At 38.7% G+C, this 20,033-nt stretch overlaps 1 protein-coding gene across 1 annotated transcript in view; it reads left to right on the top strand.

Moving 5' to 3' along the window:
* Nucleotides 1–20,033, top strand: part of srrm4 (serine/arginine repetitive matrix 4) — a 74,383-nt gene that overhangs the window by 42,208 nt on the left and 12,142 nt on the right. The window contains exons 2-6 of the mRNA XM_084728359.1: nucleotides 8,171–8,296; nucleotides 17,398–17,481; nucleotides 17,629–17,709; nucleotides 17,797–17,823; nucleotides 19,254–19,304. Coding sequence (XP_084584485.1) covers nucleotides 8,171–8,296; nucleotides 17,398–17,481; nucleotides 17,629–17,709; nucleotides 17,797–17,823; nucleotides 19,254–19,304 — 369 coding nt within the window. The remainder of the gene's footprint in view (nucleotides 1–8,170; nucleotides 8,297–17,397; nucleotides 17,482–17,628; nucleotides 17,710–17,796; nucleotides 17,824–19,253; nucleotides 19,305–20,033) is intronic.

Below are 20,033 nucleotides of genomic sequence, written 5' to 3'. Positions count from 1 at the left end.
GCATCATTACTCAAAAACTAAATAATAAAACGATTATTGTGTGATATGGCGATCTTTACCAAAACAAAGACATTTTCTTAAGAATATAAGCCAGGACATCTCTGCAGCAATACAATTTTTTATTTAAAATCGTAAATTTGGCACACATTTCACCTTAATCTTGATATTAAATATTGGCATTCTGTGATTAAAAAAAAAATGTAGTAGGTTATAGTGCGATTTTGACAAAATGACAATAAACTGTTCAGCCATATTATTGACCATTTCTTGTCTGGGCACGGTTTGCATGACTTTCTGGAGTCTCTGCAGGTTGCCTGGCAACCTCATGGTGAAAACAAGACTTCATGGAACGAGTGCGCTGCACACTAGCTTCATATTTACCAGAGACAGGAGAGTGGTATCGATCCTCTCATCTAACACTCAGCAAGAAAGCAAATAAGCACATTTCCAAACCTCTAACTATTTCCTCAAGGAGTCACAAAAGCAAAGCAAAACCCTGGCCTGGCCCATGCAGTAGTTAAGAGGATATAATACCACCTTTGCATGCAGAATTAATCTGTATTTGAACCAAGAGCATGTGGGTAGTTCAGTGTATACTTGTGCTGCATGCTTGTATAATTAAACAAAATGAATTGAACTAAATTGACTCCAGAAGCAAAGGTTGTGAGGGTTTACTGATTTACGCTGAGAGAGCAAAACACAACAGAGAGGGAGAGCATTTCTCTGTGCTTTCAGGAATAGATGAGATCACTGAATAGAAAATGTAGTCAACAAATACCCCTCGAGTGTCTCTTAACTCTATCTTGTAAGATCTCATTCTGTCACAGCAGGGTATCTATACACACAAGGGTTACAAGGAAAAGGTTGCATTCAAGTGCTCTTTGTTCTGCTGTGTCCCTATAGATCCTCCACACCTGAACGCCCCAGAAGACCTGCTGAAGCAGACTGTCAGGCAGCGTTCTTCACACACTCCGAGTAAACACTTAATTTGAAATAGCAGAGTACAGATGAAAACATATCTTGCAGAATGTAATTGAGGCAGCTGAGAATGCAATCGGCGCTAATCGCCGCTGTGATTCTGACACATTTTTAATGCAAACACCGGAGCTGTGTAGCTCTGTGTTGCTGGTTAGTTTAATGGCTGCCTGCATGCTTCGTGCACACCTGTACGATGTCAGCTGGTGTGAGTGTGAGCCCTCCGACAGCGAGCCGGTGTTGTGTAAAGCAGCTGGCAGATTACAGAGCAGCTCCTGGCAGATATTGTAGCAGTTTATCTCAATTTTACATCGTAAATGGGGTGTGGACAATGAAACTGTACACAAACTATGATGATCCTCCCGTGGCTCTGGCAGTCAATGATGTTTTATGAATATCTCATAACCTGGAGGTTCAAGAGACAAGCAGATGGGTAGATAGGAAAAAAGTGAAAAGATTAGACAAAACACTTGTTGATAATGTGATTTGCAATCCTGCACACAACATATAACCCAGCCCTGTCTCCTAAACATTACGTTCACATACAACTCATTTAAGGCTGCAGCTAATGATCACAGAAAAAAAATGCTCAACCTTTCCTATACAAATACTGTTTAAATACTTTGCTTGTAGCAGTCAAGTATATGACAACATATGGAAAACTATTATCATTTTTTTTTTACTTTAGTCCCCAACAAGAAAGTCATTTTCTCGCACAAACTGCCAACAACAAACCAACAAGATGCATCAGCAAAAGACTTTATTTTATATACAGTATTACACTGTAATATACTGTATTTGAATTAAACACAATACTGAAAAAATTCAGTAAACAGCAAAGCTGTCTGTTTCATCACCCAAATCATTTCATAACTATTTAACATATTAATAATTAACAAGTCATGAGTATATACTTTTATTTATTTTTTTTATTCTAATTAATTCCCTAAAGCACCTGAGAACTGTAGGTGTTAGGTATTTGTCAGGCGTTTATTTATTTATTTATTTATTTATTTATTTATTTATTTATTTATTTATTTTGCTGTGGGCCCATTTTCATTGTAAGAAAGTGCACATGTCATCCATTGCAAAGGTGTGGCTTATTGATGTGTTTTTCAGCAGCTCTATGGCTCAGAAAATACATGGGCAAAGGTCAGGGTTTGACATTAACTGTGGCCTGATGGCCCAGGGCCACTAAATATTCCATGTAAGTGGCCCCTTGTGGCCACCAACGTTACGGGTCCAAAAATATCCCGGTTCCTTCACATCTTTTGTTCAGCATTCTACCAAAACAGCAAACATTACTTGGTGGTGTGTGTGACAAATGCTTAAAAATATCCTTGTGTCTATCCATGCTTGTGAGTAAAATCAAACAATTTTAGAATATTTTCATGGGATTTATTTGCAAGAATAAATATAGAATTTCCCTAGATTTATCCTTTGAGCAACCATAAAACAAACAAACATATTATATAAGAGCATTCTACGAGTGTCACACTTTCTGGTTTGGAGAAAAAACATTGTCAGCTGAATTAATCTAGGCAGCAATCACCAAATTGTAGTTGGAAAATTAGCTGCATATAGACATGTAGGAGATAGCGCTGACACATACACACACGCACCCAGCAAATTTGGAAACACATAGATGTGAAAATCACATCCTCACTTCCTGTTTGCAGCGTGTTTTTGTGCACCATCTGTCAGTATTTGTTACCCGTCCATGTGACAGTGAACAGCAGAGGTGTATGACGGAGCGGAGGAGTCCCACATTGAGAGGAGTGAGACACTCCCTCTGTGACACAGACGGAAACAAGAGCGAGTCACAGCGTGGTCACTCCTCCTCTCGCCCTTCAGTGACAGAATTACTCATCACTGAGGGAGCTGTGCCAAAGTGTACATGTATAGTATGACACAAATAATAAAGGAAAGAGGTCAAAAAGTTGAGAAGTGGGACGGTTTCTATGTCTACATTGTATCTGTACACAGACAATGTTTTTGATGAGCGGTCTTCTCATCATGCCATATTTCAGCAGGGATTGCAATGGAGCTGATCCCAGCCAATGACTCCATTTTACCTGTTTTATGGTAAACAAATCCAGTCAGGATTTTGGAGGATTAGTGTCCACGTAATTCTTCGTCATGAAGTACTCTCACTTAATCCCCTCGGTATTTGCATTCATTTAGAGCTTTTTGCCAGTTTGGCTCTTTGAATTGTCCCTTTAAATACCTTCAAACACTGCCTGGTTGTGAATTATGACTACAAAAGGATTGTCTAAGCTTGAGAGGCAGGAAGTATGTGTGTATGTGTCTGAGAGAAGGAGTGTGGAGGTGTTATTTGAGAGATACAAACAGCCCCAGGATAAATCCAAGTGCTTATAGCGTGGAAAGTTTTGGCCATAAATCGCATGGCCGGATCATGGGAACGTGCATCTGTGATGGTGAAATCGATTTCATTTAGAAGTCATCAAACATAGTTCTAAGAGTAACAGAAAATAACAAAGAAGTGGAGAGTGGGCCAATAAAAAGAGATTTGCACCACTTTCCACCCTGGCTTCCTCAGAGCAGAGCGTTCAGCGGCGCAAATGTTTCAGCCTTTTGTTCTCCTGTGTCAAGTAAATTGCTTATTTTGTTCAGATCTTTGCGGGATGTATTACTGTTGGCTGCAACATCAATATCTTTTGTCACGCTAAACGTGTTCTGCAGCCAAAGACCTCTACGTACAACTGCTTTAGAGCTGCGAATGGACTGTGATTGTGCTAAATCCATGTTTTAAGTTGGATTTCTTAAGATGCATCAAATGAGTGGAAACTTGAGTGGAAATACAAGAGGTTTTTGTTTTATTGGTCATCCATAGAGCAAAAAATAAGTCTTCCATGTGCACTGAAGGAATGAAACCTTTGCATGCTTCCAGTGGTCTCCATATTTTTTTATAGATATACATCCAATGAACATAACCACATATCAAGAGAAACATTTTCAGAAACAATTTCATATAAATCTAAATGCTAATACAAGATGAGGTACTGTATGGAGAGTGGAGGAGGTTAAATTGCTGAAAATAAACAGTACTGTAGCAGCGTGCTGTGCTTTTTGTTGCTGTGTGCATATAGATGTCACTCTAAAAAATTATTTTATTTCTGAGATGGTCACTGTTAAAAATTAGGTAATCACAAACTCATGAATTCTTGCCGTGGCTTGGCTGAGTGATATGACTGACAGGTTGGACGCCGACCAGTCAACCACAACTCTCATGATGTACACAGGTGATCAGGGAAGAGGTGCCAGGAACCGTCTTCATCGTTCCACCTGACAGCACCGACATCATTCCCTTTCTCACTCCATCATGTTTACATTTGTGCAGGGGCGAGCGCTCTGCGCTTCTGTGATTTAACGTCATGAAACACATCGTAAAGGTTATCAAGCAGGCAAGAGACGGCAAAAAATGATTTATATTGAGAGCAGTGCTTGAAATTAATGATGTCCTGTTGTCCTGGGAACAGTGAAAATAGCACCTGGGACACAAAGATACTGTGTCTGGGACAATTCTGGGACAGTAAGAATAAGAAAAGATAAGAAACTTGTTATTACAAAAAGCTGCTGCTGTCTTTGTCTACGTGTGTTCTCACATATATCATGTAATCTAATGTAATGTGCAGTGTGAAGTTTATTTTGTGTGTAGAAGCTATTGCACTTGTCTTAAGGAAAGGGTCAGTGAGCTGCAGTTTCAGAATGAAGAAAAGAACTTTGTAAAGTCTGGGACAGTTGAAACAACAGTTCGGGATAATTGTGGGACACTGAGGAGAAAAGTTCATTTCAAGCTCCGAGTCTCGTGGACTCACAAATGTTGCGTCAGCTGTCTTCCTCTAGGACACAGTCGGATGGATCAAATGAACAATTGTCACGCCCGAAGCTCATTTTTGTTCCTGATGTCCCAATCGTGTAGTCTGATCTCAGCATCAGAGATAGTGAAGGTCGTTGCCACATATGATTGGATGACATTCAGAATGACACATGATTTGTAAATGATTTTTATGCCTGCCTTAATAACCATGACGCTCCATTATGTCATGTGTGTTTATTAGAGATGGGCATTGAGACCAGGAAGCCAATCGATAAGCTCCCTAGACACTATCAATATTTGTGTGGTTACATAAATAGCTGATGAGGTAAAACAACATTTGCACTCACTTTACTAAATTTAATGAAAATGCAGCTAAATGCAGTAACTCAAGAAACAATTTTACCTCTGCAAAAAAGTAATAATAAAATAACTTATTTTATTTGCACCAAATTATGGTGATTAGTATCCGTATTGATAAGCAGTATCTGTATCAATATAAATAAAAACCTAATGATGCCCATCCCTAGTATTAATTGCTTGTTGTGTATGTGTTTTTTGGTATGTTGTCTTCATAAAACAGTTTGTAGGGAGTGGGGGAGTACACTTAGTTATCAGTTTATAAGGTACATCTCATTTAAACTGGTTCAGTCTAATGCAACAGCCTTGCAATAAATCCTACCATCATGAAGGTTAAATGTTCAGTTTTACTGAGAAGGGGAGGATTTATCAAAGGACTGTCGTATTAGACTGCATTATCCTGAACTGGGAGAGCCTAATAAACTGGCCACTGAGTGTGTATCACAAGGCAGTTTACATTTGTTAATAATCAATTGGAATTCGCCTGTAGGCCTACTGTTTGTATTGTTGTCGCTATCCATTTAAAATCTCGGGGTGTATGAGACCGTTGTGTGTGATATTGCAAATCAGTTAGCAAATTAGACTAGTCCACTTCATATATACAGCACACACAGAAGAGACAGAGCGAGAAAGTAAAGCTGAAACCGGAGTATCAATATTGCGAAAAATGTATATTCAAAACATTTCAAATAGTTATAAATATTCAACATTTATCAATATTTTTGGCAACACTATACATATGATAGTTTGAAAGTGTGTTACAAACATATAAAATGAAATGAATGAACATGAACGAAAATGAAAATAAAGATATACAAACAAGAAGAAGCATAGTACTTTTGTTTCAGTGTGATGAAGTATCTTGCTTTGTCAGGTATGAGCTGGACCAGCCAGCAGCAGATACTCCTCTATGATTATAACAATTTCAGAGATTTTACAGAAAGTCTTATGTCATTCTTTGTTCTCCATAAATGAAAACCAACAATGATGAAGGAAGATTCATGATCTAAGAATAAGTGTTAGTCACTTCTCAGTTTGTCACCTCAAACACTATGAATTACATACAAGAGTTCAGAAAACTATATAATCAGACCAACAACACAAGGAGTACATCAGCTAAATCACTGGGACATTTGAAGGTTCCTCGCCCATCAGCCTCCTTGATCAGACTAATCATCCTTCCGGTGGCTGTCTTTATCTCCCCTATCACCTTTCAAACACTCGGCCATGTTGGAGCACCCGGTCTGCCGTTTTACATTATTAGTTCCCTGCCGGGGGCACTCCCTCTTATGCAAAGAAGCAGAGGAAAACGAAGGTGAGGAAGATAGAAAGCGACGGCTCCTGCCTGCTCGTCGCTGGGGGAAGAGGAGGAGGGGGCGGTGGCGTTGACGGCCTAATCTCTGGCTCTGATTATCTACTCATTACAATCAGACGGGAGCCACTCGAAGAAGAGGAGAATGTGTCATTACGCTCAAATCTCCCATGACTAAAACAGAGGATAATAAGCGGGGCTAGAACTGTGTGCTCACATCTAATCATTCAGTTTATTTAGTCATTCGTTCTGCAGTGTTTGACTATAGATGAAGATTTTTGGGAGGTTCAGGTGGAAACGGGTGAATTAGTAAACACCTGTCTTACAACAGCATTACTTGGAAGCCGGAGATAATTTGCCTCAATTTTAAAACTGCAGAAAACATATTTATCCACGAGGCTGAGTGTGTAACTTGGAGTTTTTCTCACTTTTGCTTTTTTTTTTTTTTTTTACGCCTGTGGAAAATGTATAAGCTGTGGTTTATCAGAAACAGGGGAAAAATTCAAGGAGAACTTCAACTATTCTTATGACCATGCATCTCCTGCGGCAGCATCTGCCCAGCACGAGATAGAAACCACCATTTCCCAAAATGTCAGGGCAACTGAAGCATGTAAATAACTACATTTCAATTGACACCTCGATTTGAATGGTAAATGGCTGACCTCCAATTTTCCCAGAGAATGGCTGGCAGGGAGAAATGGAGGGGAATAAAACACATATCCAGTAGACCAGAGGGAATAAGGCTAACCAAGCATGCTAAATCCCCCTCGCTATTGTATGATGGAAGCGTTAACTGTGTGGACAACTAGAAAAATCACTTATTCAAAAAGTTCTCCTGAGAAGGCACAAGACCAAAAACTAAATACTTTTTAGTTTTTGTGTTCTTTATTTTCTCAACTCCTTTCTTTTAATTTCCAACGAGTGTACCATAAGCTGCAAAATATGTGTAAACAAAGAAGCATAACAGAGCACACTTTTCCTCATATCCTTCATCCCTTCCCTCCACCCCAGACACCCAAGTAAACAAATAGACAGACAAGCAAAAAAAAGAACAGTTAAAGGAAAAAAATGCACTAAACCACAATTAATTGTAACAATAACTTAATAGTCCATTATTTATGATGTATATATATGTATAAAGGCTTTAGGCCATAAGAGAGAACATATCAGAATAATTTATTGATCTTCTCTTGAAAAGTAAGAAAATAATAGGGATCAGAGTTCTTGAAAAATAGGTACACGATTATTTTTTCCTAAGGTTAGTCTCTCTAAGCTCAAATATACAAGTTCAGGTGTTCAGCTGTTCGGGGTCTTCACTGTTGAATTTTGTGTTTCATAATGCACCACTCATTTTCAGTGGGAGACAGGTCTAGACTGCAGGCAGGGCAGTCTATTACCCAAACTCTTTTAGCACAAAGCCACGCTATTGTAACACGTGCAGAATGTGTCTTGCTGAAATAAGCAGGGACGTCCCTGAAAAAGTGCACCTTTTATCTACAATTTATACAAAGTCCAAACTGTTTTTCACTAATCCTACCTTTAATAGTAATGGAGAATATTAATATATCCTGTTCTTCAGATAATCCAAAACTCTGCTCATTTTCTTCAATAAATGAACAATATTCTGAATTTGTGCATATTTTTTTTAAAAATCTGCTGTTTTTCTTGCTTTGCTTTCCTCACAGCTTAGAAACAACGGTCTGTCAGCCGCTCAAGGCCGATGAGAGGAAAGCGGTAGACACCAGGGTGGACACCGCAGATGGCATCAAAGGAAAAGGACGCAAGCACCACAGTCATCGCAGGGCCAGGAGGTGAGATGGTCGTTATGCTTTCACAAATGCCGAGCAGAGAGCACTTGAAAACCATCGAAAGGAGGTTTTCTGAAGATGGAGCGCCTGTGTGGAGATGAAAAAGTTTAGAAATCAGTGTCCTCCAAAGCTCCATTGTCGATCACAGTGAAGCATCTCTGATGATGAATGGCTTAAGTTTTTATTTGTTTTATGGGGTTGCTTTTGTAGATTGAAGTGCTGGTGATAAAGCCTTTTTAACAGTACAACAAAACTCCTTCAGGGCTCGACTCTCAGAGCGAAAAAACCGAGCTAATCTCTATATTCTGATGCGGGGAATGTAAACAGTCTTATCAGGTTGGGCCCAGTGGAAATATACAAACATGTTGTGAGGAATTCCACACTGTGTCATTCAGATCCTCTCTTTTCACCAGCACCTTGAACCAGAACTCTCCTTCACACACCGAGAATAATTTGCAGGCTTCTTATTCTGAGGTGGGAAAAATCAATTCAGGCAGATTTTTTTTTTTTTTTTTTTTGAAGAAACCTCTTAATTAATCTGACACCTTCAAAGCCTTTCGCAGTTGCATAGCGGGGAAACAGCCAGTGATATGTAAAACACGACTGAAGCCGCGTCTGCGGTGTTTTAGAGAGGATCATAAACATGAATCACTTCGCTTTAGATGAACTTTACCCAGCGGCTGCTTCTCTTTGTTTTTGTATTTAACAGCGAGCACAGAGAACACGCAGGCATGCAGCCTTCTGATAATCGTTTTTCTGGTCTGTGCGTGCAAGAAAAGACATCTGATAGAAAAAAGATTTATAGGGCTTTTTATCCTTGAAACTGAGAGCTCTTTTCCGTGAGTTGAACTTGCACTAGAGGGCTTTTCTATTCAGTAACTCCATGAGGCAGCGAGATACACAAAGTCAGTTGAAACCTAAGTACTGAGGAGGAGTGACAATAGATGGTCTCAGTGAAATAGACACAGCACACTCTGCAAATTCTATTCCTAAGAAAGGATATCAAAAGTAGAGCAACTATTTTGATAATCGATTCATTGTTTTGAGACATTTTTTTTAAGAAGAAATATCCAGATTCTCTCATTTCAGCTTCTCAGATTGGAAAGTTTTATGGTTTCTAAAGTCCTCTGTGACAATAAACTGAATTTCTTTGGGCTGTGGACAAAACAAGACCTTGGGCTGATCAACATTTTCCACCATTTTCTGACATTTTAAGGACCAAATAACTTACCGATAAATTGAGTAAATTAGATTCGCTGCTTTGCCATCTTATGTTGCGTCTCTGCATAAACGTTTCTAAATTTCCTCTGTTGTTTGCTGAGATGATTTTAACTGCGGCTTCCCTGTTGTGCACTGTGGGGTAGTGATGGGAGAAAGTTCTTTTCGGTGTACTGATTAATTTGGATCCGTTTATTAATAAGATTTGTTCAAAAGAATCATTCACCGGATCCTTCTTGACAGGAGCTCACTGAACTGAAACACTTCCAAACATTCAGTTCAGCTCGCTAACTAGTGAACTGTCGTTTGTGAAGGATTAGCCAGTGTGCTGAGAATTTAATTGGATAAAGATACTGTTTGCAAACTCAAAGCTGAAAGTCCTACCCTATTATGTACAGCATGAATATTTCCCAACATCTAATTGAGAGAGTGGAAGAGGAAGAGCGACTTAGCATCACTCAGGGCCCATGTTCACTGTGTAGTACGTTCAGTGAACGAATCACAAAGGAAAGTCATAGGATCTGAGAAGTGATTCAGTTGAGTGTGTTAACCCCCAAAATTTGTTTGCAAAGGACACAACCCTACTGTGGGAAACCATGTCTTTCCCCTGTCGCACCCCTTCTGCGTGGTTCAGACCATGTTTTTTCAAAGTCTGAGACGGTGCCACCACATCCCAATCTTGCACATTGCATTAAAAACAAAAATCACGAGGAGCTGCACTGGTGTGGACAGGTGGCTCCAGTTACTAGTGAGTTTGAGTAACACATTTGTTTTGTCTTTTGTATGACTTGTACACATTTCCACACGTTTTTAAAGGTAGATGGTGAAACATTGCAGAGTGGTTTCTGTACTCCTGCGAAACTCTGAAAAGTCCATCAGAAACAAATACTTAAACAGTAGAAATACATTTTTCAGACTACAAAGTAACCAGGAAATGTGTCCATGACCCCATGTGTTAGCCAACACAACGCTTTTCTGTTGCTGTTAATTGCTGCAGCCAGCTTCAACATGCCGCCAGATGACCCTGAGTCTGTGCCTTAACTATTGTTGGTTTGAATAGAGACTGACACAAGCCTCTAACCACCTGAGTTTTCTTTGAATATCAGAATCATTATTATAGCAGTAATAATAGTTGATTTGCTGGTGTGAATGCCGACTAAAAACGATGAACACAAGCAACTAACGAGTTTAATTTTCTTTGAATATCAGAATAATTATAATAGCAATAATAATTTATTAAGTTGATTTTTTTAAAGAACTTTTCAGGAAAAAAAAAAAGCGCAAGATTATGCCAAAGCTTGATCATTTTTAACTTGGACTTGGAAATAGTTTATACTCCAAATCATGCAAAGCCTTGCATCTAAGTCTCCAGCTTTCTGAATACTAATCTCTTTTGATAATCTCTGATCAAAAAGAAAATGTCTCTAAAATACAAGAGACTGTAACCACGTAACTATGTGAGGATATGATAGTTAAGCTCGGCTGGTAGCTGCATTCAGCCATGACTGAGCTTCTGCAAGCCCCACAGATGCTCCACAGCCACCGAGGTTCACTGGCTATAAACACGCAATTAATAGATCAGAAGTGACCAAGAATAGAAGAAATGCTTGAAAATGCTGCGCTCGTGTTTTTCATTTCCACTTAGCGAAAACTGGCTAATGAGGTTAATTCATTTCCCCAAATCTTTGTCTCAATTACAAAGCACCGTAAGTTGCTGCCTGAGAACTGTCTGTTGAGAAAGACATTTGTTCCTTGGATTGTTATCTTGCTAATTGGCCGGCAGCAGCCCAATTTCGCAGAGCAACCAGTGTTAATTATAACATGAAACCACAAGCCACTGACTGAGCTGGCTTCCCTCTAGAAACGGTATGTGAGCTACAGTACAGTACATTTTAGAAAGTAGTTGTTACCAAACCTGGTTCAGTAGAAAAAAAAAGAGTAACAAGAATGAACCAGTTTTGTTGAATCACTGAAAAGATTTAATTACCTTAAACCCTGCCTGAACCTTACTGGAAACCAAAGAAGAAGAAGAAATCCAATTGATCACGGCTGCACTAAACGCAGTGCGGTGCCTGACGACAAACCAGTGGTGCATTTTTTTATGCAATGACATATCTAGGATGTAGTTACATGTATATATACATTTCATGGTATTCATGCATGATTGCTGCACCGAAAAAAAGCACCATGCTCTTCAGGAAAATAGGCTGCATTCAGCGTTGAGCATATTCTCATCAGATGTCCCCAAATCCCTTTTTCATACGCCATTGTTTCGTGCAATCACCATTCCCAGTGTAGCTGGCAATTGACTGCTCTCTCATTCTGCCTTTCATTCCCTCCACCTCATCAAAAGAAACCGTTTCTGCTGGCAAGAAAAAATGCAAATGCTTGCCTTGTGCTCTCTTTCTACAAGGCCAGAATGGTAGAGGTGTTAATGAGTGACAAAGCGTTCTCATTACCAGGAGAGGGTACTTGGGCTTGGTCTGTCTAATCAGCCCTAATGCATTTCAGTTCCTAATGCTCCCAAACTGCCGACTACACCAAGCAGGGCCATTTATTACAGCGAGACAGTCTTCTGCATCCAATGAGACCGGCACGTAGTCTCCAGAGCTCTGTGGTCGCATACATCAAGCAGAAGTGCAGTTTGTCACTGTCTGGATCACTTCTGATCACGCTCACCTGTTTGTGTGACCTGCTGTTGGTGTAACATAAAGGTACATTTCTTTGAATTTTGACATGAATGGCCAACAGTTACCCTCCATTTGTAGACATTTGAATGTATTTTGCCCAGAGCTAAGCTGAGCATAATTCTGTGCAATGAAAATACATATATACTGTATATATATATATATATATATAGAGAGAGAGAGAGATACTGTATATAGATAAATTGATTGATTATAAATAAATGCATCGGTGTGATTATAAGTACTGATGTTACTTTGATTTTATCCTTGATGCTTAGTTTTTATTCTATTATTATTCTTGTCTTAAAGTACAAAATATGTAAATATAATAATAATATGTAAATATGTAAGAAGTTTATTTGCAAAAACGCAATGAATAAACCAACACTAGTTTGATTGATATCTCCTGGAGAACACCAAAAACATGATATAGGAAAATAATTAAATAAAAAAAATTTTTTTTGAGAGATATCTGTTTTTGCAAAAGAACACAGTATAAGCTGTCAAAGCTGTCTGCTATTGTTGTCATTAGTGAGGAGAAAATACAAACAATATTTTTTAAATTATATTTTAAAACATATTTTTGTAGTAGCTTTCATGACCCTGATGCTTGTTAGTGTGATTCCACTGAGCCCATAATAAAGTTTTCAGGCATTGTTTTTCTTAATCACGTCTTAATGACTTGTTAATGTTATATTGCAGAGAAATAAGAAGCTATTGATCACAACATTTTGTTAAAGTTTTTTTTTTTTTAAACATTACTCAGTGAGGAAGAAAACCACAAACATGACTGACTGTCACTCCTGCATGTCCTTAAATAAAACTGAGGCCCACAACTTTGAGTCACGGTGGAGCGTGCAAGATGTTTTTTGAGATTTAATTCTCAGTGACTGGCATCCTGTCATGTCTCTGGTGCTAAATGTGTGAACCGAGCGTTAGACCTTTCTATTTCAAATTTTGTCTAGCGATTTACACGACACCTGTGGATGACATCAGCACAGGTCCCTGTTGCACACCAAAGTAGGTCTACACCAACCATCAATAGATTAATCTGATGATTAGTTTTACAATTCATTGGAAAATATTGAAATTATTTGTATTGCTTGATTTAGTCCAAACCAATAGTCCAGAATATGGAATATGAGTAGATGGTTGAAGATAATGACATTATAAAAACTTTAAAGGGAATTTTCTTAACAAATTTTCTAAATGACATGTTGCTTTGATAGATAGAAACTCTAAGGTGTGACAACTGAAAATGACATAGAGTGGACAGATACATCATTCACGTCAACCGCTTCACCCTGTCACTCCTTCAGAAATTTCACATTACTGATTTAACCGGCACACACTCCCGTTCCAGTTCTCCCAATAAAGCTTATTTTCATCCTCATCATCAAAGCTGAGGTGAGTGAGTTGCAGTCAAAAACATCTTCTTGCAGATCTCTCCTTTACTGTGTGTGTCACCCGACACACTCGCTCACACCCTCCTCCTCTGCTTCTTATGAATTTTAGTCTGTCTGTACTTGAAAGGCTCATTCATTGAGCCTGTGGCGCTTCAAAGGCCTTCATCTCCTTTTCCACATCAGTCACTTTCAGAGAGCAAATGAAGTGGACCTCTGGACAGCAATCAAGCTGGTCAACAGATGGAATCTGACAAGTTTCTTTTCTTAATAATGATGAATTTACACTTGAAGAGAAGAATGGACAGAGGACAAGAATATCTCAGACTCGCATGACCAAGTGGGTCTGTTAGGCCTGCAGATGCATCTCATCTTTTTTTTTTTTTTTGTCATTTACTGTCAGTAAAGCAACCTTTGTTTATTAGATGTCCTAATAGTCATTAACATTACCTTCTACTACAGTCAATATGCTTGAATCTACAAGTCAAGGTCCTGGTCCTCCTCCAGATAATTTAATTTTGAGTTGGCTACTTTTTTGGTTCATGTAGGTTCGCTTAAATTTATTATTTTTGCCAATTGACAGTTTGTGCTGCGGGGAGCAAAAACACTATTAGCGCTGCTATCTGTAAAAGGGCAGGGTGAAGTGTAACATAGATCACAGCATGTGGTGTAAGACTGCAACTAATGACTCATTAATGATTCATGCACATTTTCAGTATCGATTAAGCAATTACTTGTTTGGTCCATAAAATGTCTTTGCAAAATGTTGATCACTGTTTCCCCAAGCCCAAGCTGACAACCTCAAATGTCTTGTTTTGTCCACAACTCAAAGATATTCAGTTTACTGTCGTAGAGAGGTAAAGGAACCAGGAAGTATTCGCATATGAGAAGCTGAAATCAGAGAATCTGGATATATTTTATTTAAAAAATGACTTAAAATGATTAATTGATTATCAAAATAGTTGCCGGTTAAAGCTAGTACAAGGAAACAGTCTTAATTTATTGCTGATGCCTCAGTATGAACTGAACAAGAGCATCAGTGAGACGATTGTCTATTTTTATAATGATGAAACAAGCCTGGGTTTTTATTTTCCCAGTGTGGAGACACTGCCTCTTTTGTCCACATGGCCTCCTTAGTCATTTTCGGTTGGGCTATGAATTTTTAGCAGACACCCTGTGTTACACACTGGGCGCAGGAGTTGAAAGACTTACGCTTGCAGGGTTTAAATAAAGATGTTTGTTGTCAGTGTCACTGCGAGAAGTGTAGGATTCAGTGTCTTTTGTTTTTTACCCATATTTGGGACAAAAAGCCAGGATAAGTTGGCCTCAACTAATGATTTTTTACCTTTTTTCAAAACCTTCTTCAGAGTTCTTGCACTCCAGAAAGTCTCATAGACGCGTGCATGGGATCAAAAAGATTGACTGAGCACAAGTGAAAAGTGTTTGAAGGTGATTTTTTTTTATTTATTCACAACATTAAAAGAAAATGGCAGGTATGATCTTAAGAAAGATGCTTACTGGAAAATTTCCTTGTGGAAAGTGTAGAATTCGCTTTTTTTTGTTGTACTTTATCCATATTAGGGTCAGAAAGTCAAGACAAGTTGGCGCTGGGTTGATTCTGATCATTTTAAAAACTTACCTCAAACTTCTTGCTCTCTGGAAAGCAGAATGGATCATAAATTCTGACTGTGAGTACAAATGATCAGTCTTGTAAGGGATTTTTTTGGTTTGTTCGTGGAGATAAAATAAAAATCTGTCTCTTGCAAGTACCCCAACTGAATGAAATAGCTACACTTAGCTGCTGGAGGACTCTGTTAAGATAAAAAAAAACTCCTCCAACTGTCTCCAAAACTTTTCTTAACATACGTAGTTAGTCGAACAGAATTAACAAGAGGGCACAGAGTGTGAAAAAAAGAAATCCCCAGTTAAAAACAAATTAAAAATATCTATCAGATCACACATTTTCGAAGGTAATTAGCTGTTCCTACAGGCATTGCTGCTGAAGTAACATCCTAGGGTTTATCGCAATAAGTGAAAGCCAACGTGTATTGTACATGCATCCTACTGCACACTGTTTGTATGTTTGAAAAACAGAAATAAGAGGAAAATATGATAAAGGACAGCCCAACGTAACTACCCAGCTATAAGCATTGGCAGTGGATGGGATGTATTAGAGATCTATCTCACATCGTCATTCATCAGTCTTGACTTCAGTGAAGCTCACTGGCATGCAATCTGTTTTGTGCTTTGTACCAGTCTGGGTGGGATTTCATCATCCTGTTGTGATGGGATCATCTCATATGGGACATTGGGCTCACAGATAATCTTGCTTATGTGTGTCAGGATCAATCAGGATGCATTTATGTGCAGTTATGTGCATGCCAGTGATGAGTCATGTGGATTATTTTACCCCACCCATTCTGTTTGGGTTATTTGTCTGCAAACAGTTGAGGGAAAAAAAAGACTTTTACAGAGGGAGTTTCACACTTTTCACACGCAGAGAAAAGTGTAAGAACATCAGTGATATCAGATGAATTAAACTAGGTGAGGAATATTCTTGAGCGAGTTCTCATTTTATCCTCTTTGCACCGCTTCGCTGATGTGATTATTTCAGGTGGGCACTCATCAGTCAGTACTTTGAAACTGGGGACAGGATGTAATCAGATCTCATTTTAAAGGGGCAGTTCATCCAAATTATGAGATAGGTAGGTAGGTTTTCACAGACAAGGAGCTTACCTTGGTATTTTGTTGCACAACAGTAAATATACAAAGAGAAAGGAAAAAGAGAAAAACAACACTTCAAACATCAAGAATCATAAAAAGAACTGACAAAGATCTTATAGATAGGAACACCGACTTAAAAGAGAATGTCTTAAAAGAGAATTAAGTAACTTATTTGAAGCACAAACAGTGTGCGGACTTCTCTGCTTTGTACCCTGCAAGAATCATGAATATAAAATTAAAAAAATACAACAAAAATATGAAAAATGTATTTGTTTGTAAAATGAAAAGAGCTGTACAGTGTTTGAAACAAAGATGATGAAATGTGCAAGAGTTTACAGAATAAAGAATATGTTCAACATGTAGACATAATAAAGACTACATTAGTGCGCAGAGTTTTCGGTTTTATTTGCCCAGGTTTTGAGGTATACGTCTCCAAGTCTTTTGCATCCACTACAAGTTATTGTAGGTACATTGGAGGCGGATGGAGCTTGTGAACATTTAAAACCAACGAAACACATTATCCATTGTTTTCACGGGGGCTTTTTCAACTTTTTAACATCCTTTTTTTAAAAGCACAATGTTATGATGAGGGCTCAGTGGTTGAGGATTGTCAGCCATCGGCGATGGATGATGGCCCAACCTTAGTAGACTGCGAAGAGCAGACTTGTCTCAATATGGATGTAATCCCCAGGAATACTGGGCTGCTGAAATTATATTCACCTCCACTGTATTTGAATTGAGGCAAAAATCTCAGAGAGTTATCCCAAAATTGGCAAATAAATGTTGAACCATCTGCATGACTAGATAATCGTAGACTTGATCATACTAAATTTGACTTATTCTAGGTGGGGGGTGAGGGTAACTTATTTGAGTTTTGGGTGAACTAGCCAACACTAAGACCCACCAGACCAGTCCAAAAGTCCAGATATTGGGATTCAAAACCTGTATCTCACGCCCCAAAAATCTGCTCCTCACCCTGCTGAATTGTTCCACTTGTGATTTCACATCACATGTTCCATCACTGGAATGAATACAGAAGTAAGCGTCCCCTCTGTTCTGTCTCTGCTTGCAGCCCCTCCTTTGACGAGGAACTCTCCCCACGGCCCAAAGGGAAGAAGAAGAAGAGAAAGTCCGAACGGAAGAGGAAAAGGAAAAGGTCAGTTCCCAAATTGCACTGACTCTGCACAGCGAGATGTATTGTTGGACACCTTTTGTCGTGTTTCCTGAAATAAATAAATCAAGAAGTGTACGGGAGAATGCTTGGTACTCACTGGAGTTCATGTTTATTTGTCTCCCGCTTCAGGTCTCCTTCCCACAGCCTGTCGCCACTGAGGAAGAAGAAAAAGAAGAAGAAGAAGAGCTCTAAGAAAAGCAAGCGGCATAGGTAATTCTTACTCACTATAACAATATTTGAAAAATGGTGTGACGTTTATTTTTAGGGAACTGAAAACATCTTTTTTCCCCGTTACAGGTATACCTCCAAAAAGTCGAAACACAGGTACGTATATGATTATTGCCATTGTATTTGACATATGCCATATTGCCATATTGTGTATAGTTTTACCATGTCTTGTGGCAGTCTGTAATTTCTAAAGGGTAAAATATTTGGTAACATTTTATTTGAAAGAGTGGGAAAAAGACTGTCATGACACTGTCATAACCACGCCATGACACTTGACATGATCATGAAAGAGTCTTTTGAAATGTTACCATAAAGTGTCATTCATTCAATTATGTCATCTTCAATGCAAAGCTGATGTTGTTTGAGATGTCTGTTATGACAAGTTGACTTTAACCAAGAAAAAATGTCTTTAGTATGATAACTTGATGTAAAGCAAGACAACATAACCTGTTCATGTCTGTTTTATAACAACCTGACATTATCAAACTTAAAGAAACTGTTTAAACATTACATTAAACTGTCGGTTTGTTTTGACACTGGCTGTCATGAGACCATTAAAATTATGCCATGAATACTTTGTGGCCCATATTTGACTTGTTATAAAGATGTCATTAAGCTTTATTACACTGTCAAATTCTTTTGTAACTGTGTTATGAATAATTTACTGGAGTTCAAGTATACCATTGAGACTTGTAAGAATGATGTTATTAAATGTTATAAGGCCAGTTTGACAAAAGAGTGCAGTACCAAGGTGATTTGATGTACACAGTTACCTGATGGACAGATAGCAGTTAGCTGGTTTACTTGTTGCTAACGTAGGCTAACTGTTATTTGCTATTAACTGTAGCTGGAGTTAGCTTGTAAACTTGGTTAGCTGTGAACCTAGCTGGCTAATTATCTGACTCAGGCCTTGGGTGTCAGAAGCCAAACTCAGAAAGAAAACCGCCTTGGTACTATATTCCCTGTCAAACCGGCCACCGTTGGTCTTGAAGGCTGTGCTCAATCGCTGTCTGACTCAGTAGTAGCTGTAGCTGTATGGCTAACCAAGCTAACAAGCTAAAGATAGCTACATTTAACAGAAAATAACGTGACCCTACTTCAGCAACAACTAAACTAGTCACCCAATGTCCGTCCATCAACTAACTAACAAGGTAACTCTGTAAATCACCTCAGTACTGTACACTGTAGTCAAATTGGCTTTATAACATTATTACATACAACAAGTTCAAATGGCACCACTTAAGTTGAAGCCCAGGAAATTTTTCCTGACACCATTACAAAAGCATTTGACACTGTAATAAAACTTAATGACATCTTTATAAAAGAGAAAGAAAAAAAAACAGTTCAGGAAACAGTTCTTACCTGGATACATTTCTGTCATAAACGTGATATAACATTTAGCGTCGGCCTTCCATAAGATTTCAGCTCTTTACAAGTACATATCAGTAAGACAGCAGACTACATGTGCAGGCTTTGTCAGTCTTAACACTCCTCGCTCATCGTTCTATTCTCTTTCATCCCACCAGCTCTTCAAGTTTAAAACATAAAAGGAAGGATGAGCGCAAGCACAAGAAAAGGTCAGTCTGCGATTGTTGCATCAGAATCATGTACTCTCCAAATCCTACACAACTTTTTTGACCCCCCCCCCCCTCCACCACCACCTCCTCCTCCTCCTCCCCGTGGTTAAAGCCCATCCACCCCTTTCAGAACGCCCATTGCTGAAGAAGAAAGAGACAAGATCCTCCAAAATGCTCTCATGTAGGGGCACGATGGCTGAATACAGAAACGCACAGCTTTTATATTTCTGAGAAAAGCGTGAAAAAACCCTCGTAAAAGAGGAAAAACTGATTGAAAGCTTGAGCCACAAAGAGAGGGAATAAAGGGGGTGAAAGAGGGTAAGAGAAACCAATTTCATGCTGTGATCTTTCAACATTTTATAATTTGTCTTTGGATGAGCGGGCCGTTGTTTGTAAGCACAGAGCCAAGTTCAGTTCCTGCTTACTTCAACAGAAACCACTGCTTCTCAGCTCTCTACAACTCTCTCCTCCTTTGTTCCTTCAAGCCTTCACTGTTCCTTTATACTCTCACCTTCTCTGATGTGCTCTCCTGTTTTTTTTAAAACACGGCTCATATGCAGTTGTACATCAGAGGTAGACACCTGGAAAAAAAAAGATTGATTTATACATCCTTAAATTTAAACACAGTTGATCTGATTGTACCTTGAACTGTGCAGCTCAGAAAATAAGATCCAAATGCAATGCCAACAAATATATGTTCTAGGGAGCTGCAACTAACAATCATTTCAA

This window comes from Lutjanus erythropterus, chromosome 10 (assembly GCF_056507025.1).
Source record: "Lutjanus erythropterus isolate fLutEry1 chromosome 10, fLutEry1.hap2, whole genome shotgun sequence".
NCBI classification, from domain to species: Eukaryota; Metazoa; Chordata; class Actinopteri; order Lutjaniformes; family Lutjanidae; genus Lutjanus; species Lutjanus erythropterus.
The sequence above is the reverse complement of the archived record's forward strand: the minus strand, read 5'-3'. Positions and strand labels throughout refer to the sequence as shown.